Source organism: Sciurus vulgaris (assembly GCF_902686455.1).
Source record: "Sciurus vulgaris genome assembly, chromosome: 10".
NCBI lineage: Eukaryota > Metazoa > Chordata > Mammalia > Rodentia > Sciuridae > Sciurus > Sciurus vulgaris.
This window is the reverse complement of record NC_136470.1, coordinates 71,353,190-71,374,496: the sequence shown is the minus strand read 5'-3', so window position 1 is coordinate 71,374,496 and position 21,307 is coordinate 71,353,190. Positions and strand designations below refer to the sequence as shown.

Here is a 21,307-nt window from a genome sequence, read left to right as displayed (position 1 = left end):
TCCATTTCAACTTATAGTAAAGTTAATAGGTATCTCAAACTGAATTAAGTAGTGAATTATATGGAAAATTCAGTTGCAATCACAGAAAAGTACATTTTTATTCTCCAGAATTATAAGACAAATATCTGCCAGTGGAGATAGCTTTTCTTAAGATAAATTATAATCTTATTTCTTAAGATAAATTATAAACCGCATTTTGATATTTGACACAATAAATGAGACATTCATCAGGATTATTCCAATGAAATAAATTAAACTGTATGTACATGTGGGTGTATGGGTTCATATTATTTGTACAAAACTTTGTTTAAACAACTTTCATTTCATTTTGACTCTAATTCAATAAAAGTTTTCCAAAAGAAATTCTACATTTTTTATATTTGTTTCATTACTCTAGTTTTTAATTTCATTAGTTTGATCATAACTACATAATGATAACTTCTATAGGAATATAAAGATAATCACAAAACCTTGTTTAAAACTAATTTATTTTAAAGTAGTGCTTTATGATCGCATTAAATGCTTTAATTAAAACTGATATTAAGGGCTGGAGATGAAGCTTAGTGGTAGAGCATTTGCCTAGCAAATGTGTATGATCCCTAGCACCCCAAAACAACTGATTTTATAACAAATTTACAATGTTAAAATGTACTTTCTTGAGATTGAAAACAATTGCAAAAATGATAACATGGGGTGGTGAATATAGCAATATACCTAAAATGAATGTTAATGTATTTTTTAAAAAGTATTTTTAGTTATAGATAGACATAATACCTTTGTTTTTATTTACTTATTTTTATGTGGAGCTGAGGATCAAACACAGTGTCTCACACATGCTAAGCAAGCACTCTACCACTGAGCCATAATCCCAGCTTCAGTTATGACCCCAGGCCCTGTTAATATCTTAAACTTCCAAGAAAACCCAATAGTAATGAAAATAATAATTATCAATTATTGAGTAAATGCTAGTATTTTTATATAATCATCATAAAAGCCCTATGAAATTGCTGTTAGTACTTACATTTCATTTTTATTTTCTATTTTATTTACATAGAAAATTATGGAGGAAATAAAAGTGAATTGTACTCAGACTCTAGTACTGCCTACAGCCTTGTAAACTAAAGAGTCACACAGATATTCAATGGCTAAGCTAGAAGTAAAATCTAGGTATGTATGACTTAAAGCTCAAGATTTTAAATGTAATATAAAAAAGTGATATTAATTTTAGCTATTAAGTTAAAAATACTTATACACAGACATAGAGCAATAAGTCTTCATCTTATGGTAAAATGACACAACAGTAGACAAGTTCTATTATCTAGAGATATCTAGATATCTATTATCTACAGATCTCTCACTCCAGTCAGAATGGCAATTATCAAGAATATAAGTAACAATAAATGTCAGTGAGGATGTGGGGCAAAGGTACACTTATACATTGCTGGTGGGACTGCAAATTGGTGCAACCACTAAGGAAAGCAGCAGTATGGAGATTCCTCAGAAAACTAATGGAACCACCATTTGACCCAATTATCTCACTCCTCAGTATGTATCCAAAGAACTTCAAATTAGCATACTACAGTGACATTGACACATCAATGTTTACAGCAGCTTAATTCATAATATATAAGCTATGGAACCAACCTAGATACACTCCAACAGATGAATGGATAAAGAAAATGTGGCATATATACATAATGGAATATCACTTAGCCATAAAGAAGAATGGATTTATGACAGTTGCAGGTAAATGGAAGGATCGTGAGACTATCTTGCTAAGTGAAATAAGCCAATCCCCAAAATACAAAGGTCAAATGGTCTCTATGAAATGTGAACACTAACACACAACAACAGGAGAGAGGTGAAGCGTAGAAGTTCATTGGATTAGACAAAGGGCAATGAAGGGAGGGAAGGGGGTAATATTAGGTAAGACAGTGAAATGAATCTGACATAACTTTCCTATATATATATAGGACATATGTTATATGACATAACATTGTCTACATCCACAAGAATGGGATCCTAATTAGAATGAGATATAATCCATGTTTGTACAAACATGGCAAAATAGACTACTGTAATGTATAACTAATTGGAAAAATAAAAAATCTTTAAAAATTAAGATTAGGTAAGTTAGCCCCATAATTATTTTTACCCTATAAATCGGGGAGGGAGGAGGCAAGTGTTAGGAGGAGTAATGGCCAAATTATATTGTCATAGTGTGTACATGTACTAATATGTAACAACAAATTCTATCATCATGTACAACTACAATGCAATGACAAAAAAAAAAAAAGTGGCTGGGGTTGCGGCTAAGTGGTAGAGTTATAACCTAGCACATGTGAGGTCCTGGATTCAATCCTCAGCACCACATATAAATAAATAAAGGCATTGTGTCCACCTACAAAAAAAAATTTTAAAAATAAAAAATAAAAATAACCTTATCATAGCTTAGAAACATTTACAACAATTAGTTGATGAGAAAGCACAAATTGTTTAAACTTTTAAAAATAAATATTTGACAAGGTCTGCACTAATATGACTTTCATACAAAAAAATGAATAAATCAATAAAGAAAAGAAATGTATAATACATATATATAAACATATTTTTTTGCCAATCATATTAAATAAATAATAAAAACTAATACTGAAATTCTAGCATTGAAAATTAATATTCAGAAGGACTTAATTCATTTTGGTCAGGTAGATATAACCTCAAAGATATATAAAGATCTTATGTAACATCAAAGAGGAAAATGAGAAAAATATCATTTTTAATAGCAAGATTAGCTTAAAATACTATGCTCATTTTGACAAAGAAAATAAGTTTTGATAGAGAATTGTTCCTGTAATTTCAAACTAAGCCACATGTTATATTAAGTAACAAAATTCTATGAATTATATTAGTGGTCACATACTATACTCTTGATGGCTTAAAACTATACCAAGAAGTAGCCCAAATCCAATAACTGCTTTCTTTTAATAACTGCAAGTGTGAAAGTTTAGTTTTAAATAACTTACCACTATTTCTGTTGTAATTTCATGTCTGCTGAATTTATAAATTATGACGTAGGCAGAGACTCCTGATACACAAAATATTCTGCTTTCTGGACACCAGTAAATCATCTGAATAGCATATGGATCTTCTTCTACAATTTCACATGTTTGTTTGCCTTCTCCTACCTTCTGTTTTTCAAAGACTTTTGAAGTTTTTAGCTTGTACAGCATCTGCAGAGTTACTGCAAAATATTGAAACATAGTTACTTTCTAATTAGAATATAATTCTTAGAATATAATATTAACAATATTCTAATTATAATATGATTCTTAGATATTGTTAAAGCTTAGTCAATGTATTTATTAGACCACAAAGGAATCCAAGCAAAGAAAATTACATTTAACCAAGTAATCATTCAATGTAATGATCTCTTATCAGTACTGGGAGAGAGACCACGGGGGATGGGGGAACATTCTTTGAGCATTACCATCTGTCAAGCAATATGTATTTGCCGAGAGAAGTTCTATGACATAGGTAGCTTTTATCCTTACTGACCAAAACTGTGGTTCAGAAATTTTACAATGGAAATACTGAACATAATCTCTCCTAGGGGTGATTTCTCCTTTTTTCATAATATTCCCTTTTGATTGCTAGATAAAAGTTTGATGCTAGTGTTTACCCAACTCAAAAACATTTAGATACTTTGCTGGATGAGAAACATTATAATTTACCAGCTATCAACATTGGGAAATCAAGAATCTATAATTATTTTAAGAAACAGCTCTTCTGAAAGACTCTGTGTCAAAAAAAGGATAAAATATTATCTCATAAGCTTTGGATTTGGGAATTATTTTCAAGAATATTTTGGGGAAAATATTTTTCCATTTGAGAGCATGATAACAACCCACCCACAAAATGATGTGAATCTACAAATGTCTCTCAGAAAATTTTAAAAAATAAAATTCTTGCCCAAAGTGTACAATCTAAATATAATCATCAAAAACATTAGTCAAAACCAAATTTAAGGTGATTCTTATTTTGTAACTATCAAGAACTCAAAACTATCAATATCATAAAATAAAGACTAAATATACATGATAACTAAATATAACAAACTATCCTAGAGTTTCTTTGATATAAAGGATATTATTGGGAGAATTGGCAAAAGTTGAATAAGATCTGGTTTATTAGTCTAATTTTAATAACTATATTTAGGTTATATAAAGGAATGCCCTTTGTGTATTTAGGTATACAGTGTTAGAGGAGTACTGTGTTTACTCTCAAATGATTTTAAAAAGCTACATGCATATATGTGCATATTTTGTGCATATGATGTACATATACATATGTACATCAGCGTGAAAGAATATCAGAAGGACAGAAAATGAATAAGAAGAAAAGGAGAGGGAGGAAGAGAGGGTAATGAGGAGAGTGAAATAGACTGGGGTGGGGGGAACAAATGTAGGTCACATTGAAATTGGGAAAATCTGGATGAAAGTTACACAACATAATATTTTTTTTCAAATTTTCTGTAAATGATGTCATTTTAGTTTGAAATGATATCAAACTAAAATAGCTTCTAAATTGGCAATGAATGTGATAAAAATAGCATTTTATTAAAATTAACTTTTTAACATATTATGCATGCTAAGGAGTGCTATGACCTCTAATAGTTGTTAAAGGGTTCTCTCTCATTTTAGAAACTAAGGAATGACAACGCATTAATTTTGTTCTAGGAACAAAGTCCGATTTGCATGAAAAGATTCTTCAAAAGAAAATCTTAAATCACATGCTCTTTATTGTGAGAGGTCAGAAAGGGGCTCAGAATCCAAGGCTTTTCTGATGCTTATGGTTTGCCTGATTGCTGCAGGACTCAACCATGTGGATAAGAGCATCAAGAATTGACTTTGTTCTTTGCTTTTTTCTGTTTATTACAGTCTGCCTCAGAGGCTTTTCATTTCTGTAGCTGCAATATAACTTTCATGCTGCTTCATCAGTTTCCATCCCTGCTTGTTCTCCCTATCAGCTGGAAGCTTTTACTTGGATTTTCTGGTGTTACCCCAAAATTCAGGCCTCAAAACCTCTCATATTCCTTAATTCCAAAAGAGTTAACTACATCTTCCTGGCTGCCAATCCTCAGAAACTTAGAATCATTACTAACTTATTCATTTCATCCTATTCCTAGTAAATCTTAATTATCTTCCAAAAATTCATATTGTAACTCTATTAAAATATTGTTCCTGGATTTAATGGGTCCAAGTAAATCTCTGCCGTTTCTGGTAAAAGACAGAATTTGGGTTGGACTACACTTAGAAATCTTGTATGTTTTGCCTTGATTTATGTATGTATATTCCTTTGTCTTTTCTTGGGAAGATAAGTTTTCTGAAGGACACAAATGGGCATATTGAAGAATTAAGGATATTTGCATGTCCTTCGACATCAAGCAGATACCTTATTTATTTCTAAATTACACAATTCTCAAGAATTTATAAAGAATTTTTACCATGACCAAATAATTTATTTTTATTTCCACAGGACTTAACAGATGAGTAGAAATAAAAAGTCAAAAAGAGAGGGAAAAAAGCATTTGTCCAAGACCATATAGCCAAGAAGCAAAGGAAATTCCTTCAATAGAGTTAATGTGACAAAAGTTTAATATTATTTTCTGATGCACCATGCCCTTTGTGTGTGTGTGTGTATACATATATATGTAAGTATATAGATACACATATATAAATATATATAAATATATACACACATATAAATATATACACATATATAAATATATATAAATGAACACATATAAAATTTAAAATGATCTAACAATATAGGAAATACATCTTTGAAACACAGCCATAAATTTAGGATAAAATTATTTCTGAAATGTTAGTTGTCAAAACTAAAAAGTGGTGGATGCTACAAGTAAATATTAACCAAGTGTTTTTGACTATACAGGGATAAATTTAAACTTACTTGCAGAAGCATCCCAAAATTTTATTGCTCCATCTGCGTGACTAGATAAAAAAAATTAGTATTAATTAAAGTACACCATAAAAATCATCACTCCAAATGTATAAAACTTGAGTTACTGTTGAATATTTTTATTTAAAAATAGCATTCTAATGAAAATCAAAGTATGATAAACCATTTCTAAACTCAAAACAATACTTTCCTTTTTTAAATAATACACCAAAATCTAAAGGTTAAAAAAAGAACAATTCCTTAGATTTTACTGTAAGATTTTATAGGTAATAGCATTGAAAAATGGCCTATGGAAAATGAACAATAATCTTAAGTAAAACTGCTTCTATTCAATGAAAAAGATAACAATTTTGAAATAAGCAATATATAAAAACAAATCCCTAAAATTTAAAATTGTCATGATTCATTAATAAATAACCTTATGTCAATTCTATAAAAACTCATTTACATGATAGATTCTCAGCTTTAAGCCAATCCCTAAAACCAAAGGCTGAATGTTTTCTCTGATATGCAGATGCTGACTCAAAATAGGTGGTGGGTGGGGGTAGGGAGAAGTAGAGGTTCACTGGGTTGGAAAAGGCAGAGTTGGGGAAAGGGAGGGGGCATGGGAATGGGAAAGACAGTAGAATGAGTTAGACATAACTTTCCCATGTTCATGTATGAATACATGATCAGTGTAATTCCACATCATGTATAATCACAAAAAATTGGGAAGTTATATTCCATGTATGTATAATATGTCAAAATACATTCTGTGAGGTATAACTAAAAAGAACAAAAATTTTTTAAAAACTCATTTATAAAACAGGAGCAAATATACTTTCTAGTTCATTCAATGAAGTCAGCATTATCTTGACAATAAAACCAGGGAAAAAAATTTACAGGAAAAGAAAATTACTACCAAAACTACTACCAAAAACTACCACCAAAGTTCCAGGCATGATGATATATGCCTGTAATACCTGCTAGTGGGAAGCTGCCGCAGGAAGGTCAGGAGTATAAGACTCACCTGGACAGCTGCTTTGCAATACAGTCTCAAAATAAAATAACAAGGGCTGGGATGGGGCTCAGTGACAGATTACCTGCCTAGCATATGTGAGACCTTGGGTTCAAGTCCCAATACTGAAAAAATATTAATATGCAAATTAAAATGAGCAATATAGAGAAAGACTAATACATCATAACTGAGTGAGGTTTATCTTAGGCATACAAGGATAGTTAAGCATTTTTTAACAAATCACTGTATTAATTCACTATACTGTCAAATTAAAGAAGAAAAGCAATAGATGCAGAAAAAAAAGCATTTGATAAAAATTTACTACCCATTCATTTAAAAAGAAAACCCACAATAAATTATTAACACAAGAAACTTCTTTGACCTGATGATAAGCATCTAGAAACAATTTATAGACATTGCCTAAAATAAATAATGATAAAAGACCAATTTTTTTCTCCCCTAAGATCAAGAACAAAGCAAAAAATCTTTACTCTCACTATTCTCACCACTGTAGTGAGGAAAGGTAAAGAAATAAAAGGTACAGAGATTGAAAAGGAAGAAATGGAATTATTTCTATCTGCAGATTACATGATTAGTATGGAGAAAATCCCAGAGATTCTACAAAAGAGATACTAGAACTCAAATGAGTTCAGCACAATTATAAGATAAAATACAAATATACAAAAATTATTTTAATAGTAAAAAAAACTATTGGTTCTTTAACAAATGACCATTTAAAATAGTAACAAGACCACAAAATATTTAAACATAATTTATGCTGTATCTGTATGCTGAAACTACAAAATGTTGGAATAAAAATATTCAAACTTATAACAATGTCAAATTGTTCCAAATTTACAAATTTATACTCCCATTTACAATATAGAGACTTCATTGAGTTAAATCCTTCCCAACACTTGTTTCTTACAGACTTCTAAATTTTCTTTCAATATGGGCTGGATGTGAAATAGTATCTCATTATGTTTTAACTTGAATTAAATAACTTCCCTAATTATTAATGAGATCAAACCATATAAGTTTTCTCCTAGATGAAGGTCTTTTTTTTTTTGTCTGTTTTTCAAATGGATTGATGACTTTTTCTTTTATTGATTCATAGTTACATATTCTGGATACAAAATTTTGTAGTTTTATGTATGTTATAAATATCTTCCCTTTTATTGCTCACATCTTCATTTTCTTTGTGAGGATGTTTTCCAAAATGTATAGATTAACTATTCTTAGTCTTGTTTCCCAAATTTTCTGTTCCTACTAACTTTTCTGTCAAGCAAAAAGAAAGATTTGTCCAATATAATTTTGACTTTGCAAAATTTCTCCTTATATTTCTTTCAATATTTGTTTTACAAATCCTGAAAACATATTAAATATATGCAAATTTAAAATCATACCTTCCATTTAAACCGAAACTTTAAATGTAAAGCTCTATTTCTGGGAATATTTGGCTGAGAAGTATAAAATTATCTGATCTTGCCCTAGCCTTACTAAATACCTCTTTGTTAGTGTTTACAGTATGTTTTTAAAAATAATTACACAAAGAGCCTTTATTAATACATATATTTTATATATATATATATATATAATGTATTATTAAACAGCATTGAGATAGATTTTTTTCAATGTAGAATTCCAAACTTTATTTTAGCAGGTCCATTTTTGACCATGTATATTTAATATAATTACTTTTACATTCTGCAAAACATATCATGTTATTTATTGGTTTATATTCTCCCGTACAGAAATATATTTTTTCTATATAGTCTCAGAACATAAAATATACCATTTTAATGATTTAAAGTGTATAATTCCATGGCACTTATTATATTTATGATGATATGTTTCCATAAGTTCCTGATTATTTTTTCTATCATTATTTATAAACTCCTCTCTCAGCCCTTGGTAAGCACTAATCTATTTACTATCTTTAAGGATCTGTCTATTCTGGTTACCTCATATACATTATGTAATCTTTTGTGTATGGTTTCTTTTATTTAGTAAAATGTTTTCAAAGTTCATGCATATTTCAACATGAATCTGAAGTTCATTCCTTTTTATGGCTGAATTATATTCATTTCACAGATATGCCTTTTGTTTATCCATTGATCAGTTGATGGGCATTTGTATTGTTTCCACCTTTTGATTACTAGGTACAGCTACTGTGAACACTCGCATACAACTTTTGGTTTAAACCACTACTTTCAATTATACATGGTCCCAATTTAAATTTTTTTGACTATACAATGGTCCAAAAGTGACATGAATTTGATAGAAATCATACATCAAGTTTTGAATTTTAATCTTTTCATGGGCTAGTGATACAATACTCTCTCCCAATGCTGGACAGTGGCAGCTAGCTACAGTTCCCAGTCAGTGACTCAATCAAGAGAGTAAACAACCAATACTCTCTTCCGTACTGTTTAGTCTGTTAGGTTCAATAAATGCATTTTTTTATTTACAACATTTTCAATTTATGATGGGTTCATTAGGACACCATTCCACGGTAAGTCAAGAAACATCTATATTGTGGATATATATCCAAAAGTGGAATTGCTAGGTCATAATGGTAATTCAATTTCACTTTTTTTGAGGAGTTATCAAATTATTTCCTATAGCAGATATATTATTTTGCATTCTCACTGGCAATATATGAGCTTTCCAAAACTTGTTATTTTCTATTTATCATTGTTTTTTTAAAATTTTTAAATTTAAATATATTTTTTAATTGATAAATACTTATGGGGTACCCATGTGATGTTTTGATACATTTATACATTGTATACTACTTAAATCAGGATAAATATATGTCTTTAAGTATCATTTCTTCATGGTAAAAACACTGAAAAGACTTTCTTCTAGCTTTGTGTTATATACAGTATTTTACATTCTCTATAGTCACCCTATTGTGCGACAGCATACCATAATGTTTTCCTCCACAGAATAAGTTGGTACCCATTTATCAAATACCTTTTCCTCCAGCATTCTCTTCTCAACCTCTGGTAACCACCATTCTCTCAACTTCTGGTAGATCAGATTTTAAGATTCCACATATGAGTGATATCATGTAATATTGTTTTTCTGTGAACAGTTTATTTCACTTAATGATCTCTAGTTCTAACCACAGTTCTAACAGGATTTCATAAGTTTTGAAGAACACATGTACCACATTTTCTTAGATTATCTATTTATCAGATAATAAACATGTAGGTAGTTTCTATTTCTTGGCTACTGTGAATACTGCAACAATGCACACAGGATTGCAGATGTTTCAGCATACTGATTTCATTTCCTTTGCATATTTACCATGTAAGTGGATTGTTGGACATTTGATAGTCATATTTTTAATTTTTTGAGGCACCTCCATAGTGTTTTCCATATGGATGTATTCATTTATATTCCCACCAATAGTGTACAAGGGTTTCCCTTTTCTCTACATCCTTGCCACACTTGTTATCTTTGTCATCTCAATAATAGCCATTCTTACTGGAATGAAATGTCGTCTTATTGTGATTTTGCTTTGCATTTCCCCTACGGTTAGTGTATTGAACATTTTTTCATATACATCTTGACCACTTCAATGTCTTTTTTTAAGAAATGTCTGTTTATGTTTATTTCCATTTTTAAATCAGGTTATTTGCTTTTTTTGCTATTGAGATTTTGAAGTTCCTTACATATTTTAAGTGTCAACCACTTGTCAGATTTATAGTTTGCAAAATTTTGCCTTATTCTGTAGGTTGTCCCTTAATTCTTTTGATTTTTTTCTTTTGTTATACAGAAATTCATTAGTTTGATATAATCTCATTTTGTTTCCTATGTTTCTGGCATCTTGTTAGAGAAAAAAATCCTGTCCATTCCAATGTCCTGAAAAGCTTTTTCTATTTATCTTCTATTAGTTTCAAAGTTTCGGATCTTACAATTTGATCTATGACTCATTATGACTTGCTAGGGATCTCATTTCATTCTCATGCATGTGGTTATCTACTTTTCCCAACATGATTTATTGAAAAGACCATTCTTTATCCAGGCAGGGCATGTTGTTAGCCTCTTTGGTGAAAATCAGGTAATTACAGACATGCCAGTTTACTTCTGGGCTTTCTTCTGTTCCATTGGTCTGTGTGTTTGTTGTTTATGCCACCCAGTGTGCAGTTTTGATTACCATAGTTTTGTAGTATATTTTGAAGCTAGGTAAAATAATTTTTCCTGTTTTGTGTTTTGCTTATATTGTCTTGGCTATTTGGACATTTTTGTTTTAATTGTTGTTCCATATATATATTTTAGAATTGTTTTTTCTAGTTGCATGAAGAATGTCATTGGTGTTTTGGTAGGTGTTGCATGCAAGGAATCTACAGATTGCTTTGTGTAGCATGGACAATAATATTGATTCTTCCAATCCATGAATATAGGGTGACTTTCTATTTTTTGTGTCTTCAATTCCTTTCATCAATATTTTATACTTTTCATCACAGAGGCCTTTCACCTTTGGTTAAGTTTATTCTTAGGTATTTTATTTTTTGTCTATTATACATGGGATTGCTTTATTGATTTCTATTTCAGATATTTTGCCATTGGCATATAGCAACACTACTGATGTTGATTGTGTATCCTAAACTCTGCAGAATTCATTTATTCTAATCATTTTTGGTGGAGTTTTAGCAGTTTTCTCTACATAAGATCTCATGTCATTTGTAAAGTGGTAATTTGACTTCCTATTTTCCAATTTGAATGCCCTTTATTCTTTCTCTTGACTATTTTGGGTAGCACTGTCAATACCATGTTGAAAAACAGTGAATCCTGCTTTTCCCCATTCAGTATAATTTTAGCTGTTGACTTATTTACATATGGACTTCATTATGTGGAAGAATATTCTTTTTATGACTAATACATAATTTGTTCAGCATTTTTATCATGAAGGGATGTTGAATTATATACTTTTTTGCATCTATTGAGATCATCCAGTTTTGTCCTTTATTATGTTGATGTGGCATATTATGATTTGTGTATGCTGAACCATCCTTGCATACCTGGCATGAATCCCATTAGACCATGGCGGATAATCTTTTCAACACGCTGTTGGATTTTATTTTAGTGTTTATTTTTCTATCTGTGTTCATCAAGGATATTGGCCTGCAGCTTTTGTTATGTCCTTATATGGTTTTGGCCTCAGAGTAATTCTGGCCTCATAAAAAGAGGCTAGCAAAATTCTGTGCAATTTTTAAAGAATATTTAAGAAGAACTGGAATTAGTTCTCATTTTAATGATTTGTAGAATACAATAGTAAAGCTATCAGGTCCTTCACTTTTTTTAGATGAAAGAATTTTAATCACTGTTTCCACCTTATAGTCATTAGGTCTATTTAGGCATTCTATTTCTTCATGACTCAATCTGGTAACATGTATGTGTCCAGGAATTTATTCACTTCCTCTTTTTCAGACTAGATTTCCCCTTCTATTTCTAGTTTGCTGAGTGGTTTTGCCATGCATAGATACTAATTTTTTAATATCTAATTCTCATTTTATGAGAGATTTCTCAAATTTATTTACTCAATGTAGTGAGTTGTATTGATTGATTTTCTCAACATTATATCAGTGTGGCATTCCTGGAATAAAGCCAAATTTATTCTGAAATATACATATTTTTATATATCAATAAATTCTATTGCCTAACATGTAGGATTTATGTTTATACTCATGAGAGAGATTGCTAACAAATTTCCTTTTACCAAGTTTTGGCATCAAACATATGATGACCTTGAAGAAGAGTTGGGAAATGTTTCCTTTTACCATTCTCTGGAAGATTTCATGAATGATTGAGAGGGTTCTTTTTTCCTTAAATATGCAAATGCATTCCTTGTGGAAATTTTTATATTTTTTATTCAATTACTTTAATAGACCTATGATTTAGATTTTCTATTTCTTGTAGTACCAGTTTTATCCCCTATAAGAATTTTGTCTCTTAAATTGACTAGTATGTTGGTCATAAATACACTCTTACCTTTCAATTGATGGTGTGTTTTTAGTGATATCCTCCTTTTTATTTCTGAAATTAACATTTGGTTTATTTTTCTTTCTCAACCTAGCAAAATCTTCATTAACTTTATCATTTATCTTCATAAATCAATTTTAGCATTCTTGAGCCTTGCTATTTTCCATTTGATTTCTATTTCATTGATTTCTGTTCTTAATTTACGTTTATTTTTACGTTTCATTACTTGCCATTTTTTAACTTGAGGTAGATAATTCAATTTTAGTTCTTTTATTAATATAAATAAGTATATACACAGTAATGGTTATAAGTTTATCTCTAACCATAGTCTTAAATGCATCCAAATTTAATGATATATTGTATATAACTATATTTCAGTTGGAGACATTTAAATGCTTTCCATTGTGATTTCTTCATTAATCCTTAAGATGGGGGTAAATCACTTGATTTCCAAAAACTCTGCATTTTCTTTGTATATTTTTGCCATTTGTTGCTAAGTTCAATTCCAATTTATATATGATTACACTTTTTTGACATTAATTGACACTTGTGTTATGGCCTAGCATAGTCAATTTTGGTGAGTGACCCATGTGTGCTTGAAAAGAATGCGCAAATGTATAGGGCAACATCCTAAACATGTTAGGTTAAGTTTATTAATTAAGATGTTAAAAATTTATCATTGTGGATTTTTTTCTGATTTTTAAAACACTACTAGAGAGGGGTTTGCAAATTTCCCTAATTTATTGCAGTTTTGTTTTTCTTTTCTATCAATTTTTACCTTATGTATTTTTTTGGCTCTGTTCTCAGAATCCTAGTAGATTCCCCCCTTTTTTTTAATTTTGCAAGAGATTCACATTTTTATTCACCTGTTTACTTTTCAAACTGTTTCTTTAAAGTTTATGTTGGTAGGTTGAATTCTAAGATATTTCCCCAAATTCTTTCCTCTTAGAATACACATTCTATATTATCTCTGGGGATAAGAATATATTAAGGAATACATCAGTCCCTAGGTTTTGATGACTTTATGAAAGGGAGACTATCTGTACAAATCTGACATAATCACTTGAATTCTGTGGAATATAAATTTAAAGGTCAAAGATAGAGGAGTCTGATATTTGAAGCAGTAGAATCCCTAGATATGTAGTTGCTGGCTTCCAGGTGGAGGGGGAAATGTGGTAAGGAATGCAGGTAGTTTCCAGAAGCTAGAATAGCATTATTAATAGCCAACAAGTAAATGAGGACCTAAGTCCTATAAACCTAAGAAACTAAATTGTATCTAGAAGAGAATGAGTTTGGAAGTAGATTTTCCCTTAGAGCTTCCGGTTGCCAGCTTAGCCTGGCTGACCTCCTGATATCAGTCTCATGGTAACTTGACAAACAGTACAGTCACACAGTGCCATATGTGCCTATGGAACTGTGAGCTAATAAATGAATGTTAGGTTGCTAAAGTTTGTGGTGATTAATTATATGGAAATGGAAAACTATAGATACATTTTATCTGTGATAAGTTATATCAACCCTTTCAATTGTTTATATGGTATATTTTCAATCCATTAACTTTCAGATTTCTGTATACACATATTTGTCTCCTGCAAATGGCTTAGAGGTAGGCTGATTTTTTTATTCAGGCTAATAGTTTTTCTCTTATAAATGGAGAAGTCAGTGGAATTATATTTACCACTGATATGTTTGGATTTAAATGTACTAATCTCACAATAATATTCTAATAATCTAACCTACTGTGTCTGATATTTTAATATTTATATTTTATATAACTATGTGCATTATCCATTATGATTTTTAATAATATATCCCATGCTATTCTTTTAGTGGTTACCACAGATATTATAAGAAGTGTTGTTTTGATATCTTTATTTATTTTATGTGGTGCAAAATTTATCCTTAAGTAACTCAAAATTCAAATTAAATTAGTACTTTCATATCTTCCCAAATGCTATGATTTGGATTGGTGACCCTCAAAGGCCCAAGTATTAAAGGCTTGGTTCTCATTGATTTTAGGGCCTGAACTGAAAAATTAGGAATGAGTCTTATTGGTTTGCCTTTAAATTTGACATGATGTTTCTCTCTTTAAGCTTTTAATATTCTTTCCTTATTTTCTATGTTAGGCATTTTGATTATTCTAAGTCTTAGAAGGCTTCTCATTTGAAGAGGTCTATTTAGGGTCCTATAAGCCTCCTGTATGTGGATGTCTACCTAATTTCTGATATGGGGAAAGTTTTCTGTAACCATCTTAAATGTTCTTAATGCCTTTAGCTTATATCTCCATATTCTCTAATGTTTCTCAAATTTGGTCTTTTAATGTTGTCCCAGAGTTCTTGCATATTCTAATCATGTTATATCGTTTTTCCCTTTATTGTATTCTGTGTACACAAGATCACATACCTTGTCTTCAAGGCCTAACATTATGTCTTAAAATGGATGAAGTTCTATTTTATATGTAATGTAACCTATTAGTGATGTTTTTAAATGAATTTTAAATTTGATCATGTCTTTCATTACCAGGAATTCTGATTGATTTCTTTTAACCGTTTTAATTTCTTTTTTGACATGGTCCTTCATCTCCTGTATTTATTCTCTTAATTCCTTCCTTAGGTCTTCTTTTAGTTCTTTGAATATTTTAATAATCAGTTTTTGTAATCTTTGAGAGTTTGCCAACATCAAGATCAGTATGATCCTTTGTTGGGGTATGTGAATTTGGGGGAAGGAGATTTGTTTACCTGTTTCCTCACAGTTTCAGAGGTCTTGAACTTGTGTATCAGTTAAGATGGATTCCCCTTTTTCTTTATTATGCATGTCTTTTTGTGTGTAATTAGCTCATTTGTTATGAACTTTTCTGTTTTTGGATGCATGAGTAGATACCAAGGTGTAGGACCTGAGGTCCCTCTATGATTGTTTCTCTTTGGGTCCTTGTTGTTGGTTTGGGACTTTTGTCTCAACTCTTTGAACTGGAACAAAGTCAGAGCTCAGGGTGGGGTTAGATTTTGTGTAGGGTGAGATATACTGTTGCTTGGTTGAAATGTATTTCTCAGCTGCAGAATCTCTACTCTTTGATCTTAAAGTGTCCCCATGTCTTTTCAGCCCCTCTTTCTGGGAGAGGAGAGCAAGGAGTAACACTAATGTCAGCAACATGTGTATTAGATTTAAAATAAATGTCTGCATCTACTTTTACACCTATAACACTAATCACCACCTATATAGGAATGATGGGGTCAGTATTTTAAAAACAGTACCAACATTAAAAAAACATGATCTAGATAAGCATTTGAGTGCAGGTGTCTACTATGTAGTCCACTATATTACTAGTCACAACTACTTGAATGGGGTAGGAATTACATAGTCTAATTAGTGTGGGTTTGTGATTCTTAGATTCTTTGCATTAAAGTGTAGCTGAAGATTGAGTATTGTTAATTTGTGTGGGGAGCAATGTGTGTTGTGTTTTGGTTGAGCTTAGTTCAGCAGCAGAATCTCTACTCTGTAAAGTATTAGGGTCTTTCTTCTTTGTTTATTGTAACCAAATTTCTGAGTCTCTAACATACTTTAAAAGTAATCCTCCTGCCACAGAGCAACCTGGAATGCAGATTTCCTCTACTCTGCCATTATTATGGTTTGAATGTAGTATGTCCCCCAAGAGCTCATGTGTGAGACAATGCAAGAAGGTTTAGAGGACAAATGATTGGGTTATGAGAGTTTTAACTGTGGGAAGGATGTGGCTGGGGGAGGTGGGTCATTCCTTTGGGGAATATATTTTGTACCTGGCAAGTGGAGTCTCTCTGCTTTCCGATCATCATGTGCATTGCTTCCCTCCGCCATGCCCTGCCTCCCATGCTGTCATCACTGATACCACAAAAGAGAGGTTTTGTCCTGTGGAGTTGAAAGTTCCATCTCTCTACTCTGCTTTCTCTAACAACCTGGGGAAGCTGGAGCACTTCATTACAACCTGATGAGGGTGAAATTCTAGGTTTCTCACTTGGCCTTTCCTTAGGTAGGATGTGGTAGATTTGTGTTTATATGTGTGTTTTTCTATTGTTTGTCAAGAGAAGTTATTTTGTAAAAGTTCTGTGTCTTGATACTGTTCCACTTTCCATATCCCTTGGTTAAAGAGTGCTGGCTTTCATTTATTTCTTTGATGTCTGTGCACATTCACAGTTCCATATTACCAGCTTCTTTAGTTCCACTTATGGCATAGGAGACAGAAAAAAGACCCAAGGAATTTAGTAACATACTAGTCTTTAGGACTTGGATGCCTTAGCCAGTTTGATTTCACGCTGTGTTGTCCTAGTTGTTTTAAGTTTGGCTTACACAATACGTACAGGCATTCCAAATTGTAGTTAGTGAGAAACGTACATTTCTATTGACAGAACTCCTTATCTTCTAAATTTCATGTTTATCTTTAGCTGTATCTCTCTTTTCACTCCTAATATTAGAACATGAAGTAGGTTTCTATATAAAGCAAGAATATTTGTGGTGGTGCCACTGGTTGTAAAGCACTTATTTTTTCCATGTTTTTATTGGTGCATTATGATTATACATAATAATGGAATTTCATGTTACATATTTATACATGTGCATTATGTAACAATATAATTTGGTCTATATCACTCTCCAGCATTCCTCTTGTCCCTCCCTTCCTCCTGCCTCTGGATCCTTTCCTCTCCTCTACTAACTTTGATTTTTCTGAGATCACACACATCTTTTTTTTTTCCTTTATCCTCTCAACCTTTCACATACAAGAGAAACCATAAAATCCTTATCTTTCTACATTTGGCTTATTTCATGTAACACAATACCCTCAAATTCCATTTTCCTGCAAATAACATAATTTCATTCTTTACGGCTGACTAAAACTCTCTGCAGATTTTTTTTTTTTTTTTTTTTTTTGAGAAAAAGGAAAATGTTTTATGGCTTTATGAGCCAAGAAGAAACACAGGGTACTCCTGTCCCAGAGCCTATGATTCTCTCTCCAGATTTTTATTAATATATATATATATTTATATATATATTTAAATTGATATATACAATATGATACATATAAATATATCACATTTTCTTTTTTTTTTATTGTAAACAAATGGGATACATGTTGTTTCTCTGTTTGTACATGGCGTAAAGGCATACCATTTGTGTAATCATAAATTTACATAGAGCAATGTTGTTTGATTCATTCTGTTATTTTTTCCCTTCCCCCCACCCCTCCCACCCCTCTTTACCCTCTATACAGTACTTCCTTCCTCCATACTTGTCCCCCTCCCTAACCCTAACTCTAACCCTTCCCTCCCCCCCATTATGTGTCATCCTCCACTTATCAGCGATATCATTCGTCCTTTGGCTTTTTGAGATCGGCCTATCTCATTTAGCATGATATTCTCCAATTTCATCCATTTGCCTGCAAATGCCATCATTTTATCATTCTTTATGGCTGAGTAATATTCCATTGTATATATATACCACAGTTTCTTTATCCACTCATCAATTGAAGGGCATCTAGGTTGGTTCCACAGTCTGGCTATTGTGAATTGAGCAGCTTTGAACATTGATGTGGCTGTATCTCTGTAGTATGCTGATTTTAAGTCCTTTGGGTATAGGCCAAGGAGTGGGATAGCTGGGTCAAATGGTGGTTCCATTCCAAGTTTTCTAAGGAATCTCCACACTGCTTTCCAGAGTGGCTGCACTAATTTGCAGCCCCACCAGCAGTGTATGAGTGTACCTTTCTCCCCACATCCTCGCCAACACCTGTTGTTGCTCGTATTCTTGATAATCGCCATTCTAATTGGGGTGAGATGGAATCTTAGGGTGGTTTTGATTTGCATTTCTCTTATTACTAGAGATGTTGAACATTTTTCCATATGTTTGTTGATTGCTTGTAGATCTTCTTCTGTGAAGTGTCTATTCATTTCCTTAGCCCATTTGTTGACTGGACTATTTGAATTCTTGGAGTAGAGTTTTTTGAGTTCTTTATAGATTCTGGAGATTAGTGCTCTATCTGAAGTATGATTGGCAAAGATATTCTCCCACTCTGTAGGCTCTTTCTTCGCATTGCTGATAGTTTCCTTTCCTGAGAGAAAGCTTTTTAGTTTGAATCTATCCCAGTGGTTGATTCTAGCTTTTATTTCTTGTGCTATGGGAGTCCTGTTAAGGAAGTCTGATCCTAGACCAACAAGGTGAAGATTTGGACCTACTTTTTCTTCTATAATCTGCAGGGTCTCTGGTCTGATTCCGAGGTCCTTAATCCATTTTGAGTTTAGTTTTGTGCATGGTGAGAGATATGGGTTTAGTTTCATTCTGTTGCATATGGATTTCCAATTCTCTCAGCACCATTTGTTGAAGAGGCTATCTTTTCTCCATTGCATATTTTTGGCCCCTTTGTCTAGTATGAGAAAATTGTATTTATTTGGGTTTGTGTCCGTGTCCTCTATTCTGTACCATTGATCTACCTTTCTATTTTGGTACCAATACCATGCCGTTTTTGTTACTGTTGCTTTGTAGTAGAGTTGAAGATCTGGTATTGCAATACCCCCTGTTTCACTCTTCCTGCTAAGGATTGCTTTAGCTATTCTGGGTTTCTTATTCTTCCAGATGAATTTCATAATTGCTTGCTCTATTTCTGTAAGGTACACAATTGGGATTTTAATTGGAATTGCATTGAATTTGTATAGCACTTTAGGTAGTATGGCCATTTTGACAATATTAATTCTTCCTATTCAAGAACATGGAAGATCTTTCCATCTTCTAAGGTGTTCTTTAATTTCTTTCTTTAGTGTTGTATAGTTCTCATTGTAGAGGTCTTTCACCTCTTTTGTGAGATTGATTCCCAAGTATTTTATTTTTTCGAGGCTATTGTGAATGGGGTAGTTTTCCTAATTTCTCTTTCTGAAGATTCATCACTTATGTATAAAAATGCGTTGGATTTATGGGCATTGATCTTGTAACCTGCTACTTTACTGAAATCGCTTATGAGTTCTAAGAGTTTTCTGGTGGAATTTCCAGGTTCCTCTAAATATATAATCATGTCATCAGAGAACAGGGATAGTTTGAGTTCTTCTTTTCCAATTCGTATCCCTTTAATTTCTTTGATTTGTCTAATTGCTCTGGCCAGAGTCTCAAGAACGATGTTGAATAGAAGTGGTGAAAGAGGGCAACCCTGCCTTGTTCCAGTTTTTAGGGGGAATGCTTTCAGTTTTTCACCATTTAGAATGATATTAGCCGTGGGCTTAGCATAAATGGCCTTTACAATGTTAAGGAATGTTCCCACTCTCCCTATTTTTTCTAGTGTTTTGAGCATGAAGGGGTGCTGTATTTTATCAAATGCTTTTCTGCATCTATTGAAATAATCATGTGATTCTTGACTTTAAGTCTATTAATATGGTGAATTACGTTTATTGATTTCCTGATGTTGAACCAACCTTGCATCCCTGGGATGAAACCCACTTGATCATGATGCACTATCTTTTTAATATGTTTTTGTATGCGATTTGCTAAAATTTTGTTGAGAATTTTTGCGTCGATGTTCATTAAGGATATTGGTCTGAAATTTTCTTTCCTTGATGAGTCTCTGTCTGGTTTAGGTATCAGTGTGATATTGGCTTCATAGAATGAGTTTGGGAGGGTTCCCTCCTCTTCTATTTTATGGAATACTTTGAGAAGTATTGGAATGAGCTCTTCTTTAAAGGTTTTGTAGAACTCGGCTGAGAACCCATCTGGTCTCGGACTTTTCTTTGTTGGTAGGCTTTTGATGACTTCTTCTATTTCAGTACTTGAAATTGGTCTATTTAAATTGTTTATGTCCTCCTCATTCAGTTTAGGCAATTCATATGTCTCTAGAAACCTGTTGATGTCTTCGAAATTTTCTATTTTGTTGGAGTATAGATTTTCAAAATAGCTTCTAATTATGTTTTGTATTTCCATCCTGTCTGTTGTGATATTTCCTTGTTCATTCCGAATTTTAGTGATTTGGGTTTTCTCTCGTCTTCTCTTTGTTAGTGTGGCTAAAGGTTTATCAATTTTGTTTATTTTTTCGAAGAACCAGCTATTTATTTTGTCAATTTTTTGTATTGTTTCTTTTGTTTCAATTTCATTGATTTCAGCTCTGAGTTTAACTATTTCCTGTCTTCTACTACTTTTGGTGCTGTTCTGTTCTTCTTTTTCTAGGGCTTTGAGCTGTAGTGTTAGGTTGTTTATTTGTTGAGTTTTACTTCTTTTATTAAATGCGCTCCATGAAATAAATTTCCCTCTAAGTACTGCTTTCATAGTGTCCCAGAGATTTTGATATGATGTTTCTTTGTTCTCATTTACCTCTAAGAATTTTTTAATTTCCTT

At 31.9% G+C, this 21,307-nt stretch overlaps 1 protein-coding gene across 13 annotated transcripts in view; it reads right to left on the bottom strand.

Moving 5' to 3' along the window:
- STXBP5L (syntaxin binding protein 5L) overlaps positions 1-21,307 on the bottom strand; it is a 452,269-nt gene that overhangs the window by 119,205 nt on the left and 311,757 nt on the right. For all 13 annotated transcript variants that reach the window (XM_079155274.1, XM_079155277.1, XM_079155276.1 and 10 more), the window contains 2 exons: positions 5,974-6,014; positions 3,024-3,241 (listed from right to left, as the gene is read on the bottom strand). In XM_079155274.1, the coding sequence (XP_079011400.1) occupies positions 3,024-3,241; positions 5,974-6,014 (259 nt within the window). The remainder of the gene's footprint in view (positions 1-3,023; positions 3,242-5,973; positions 6,015-21,307) is intronic.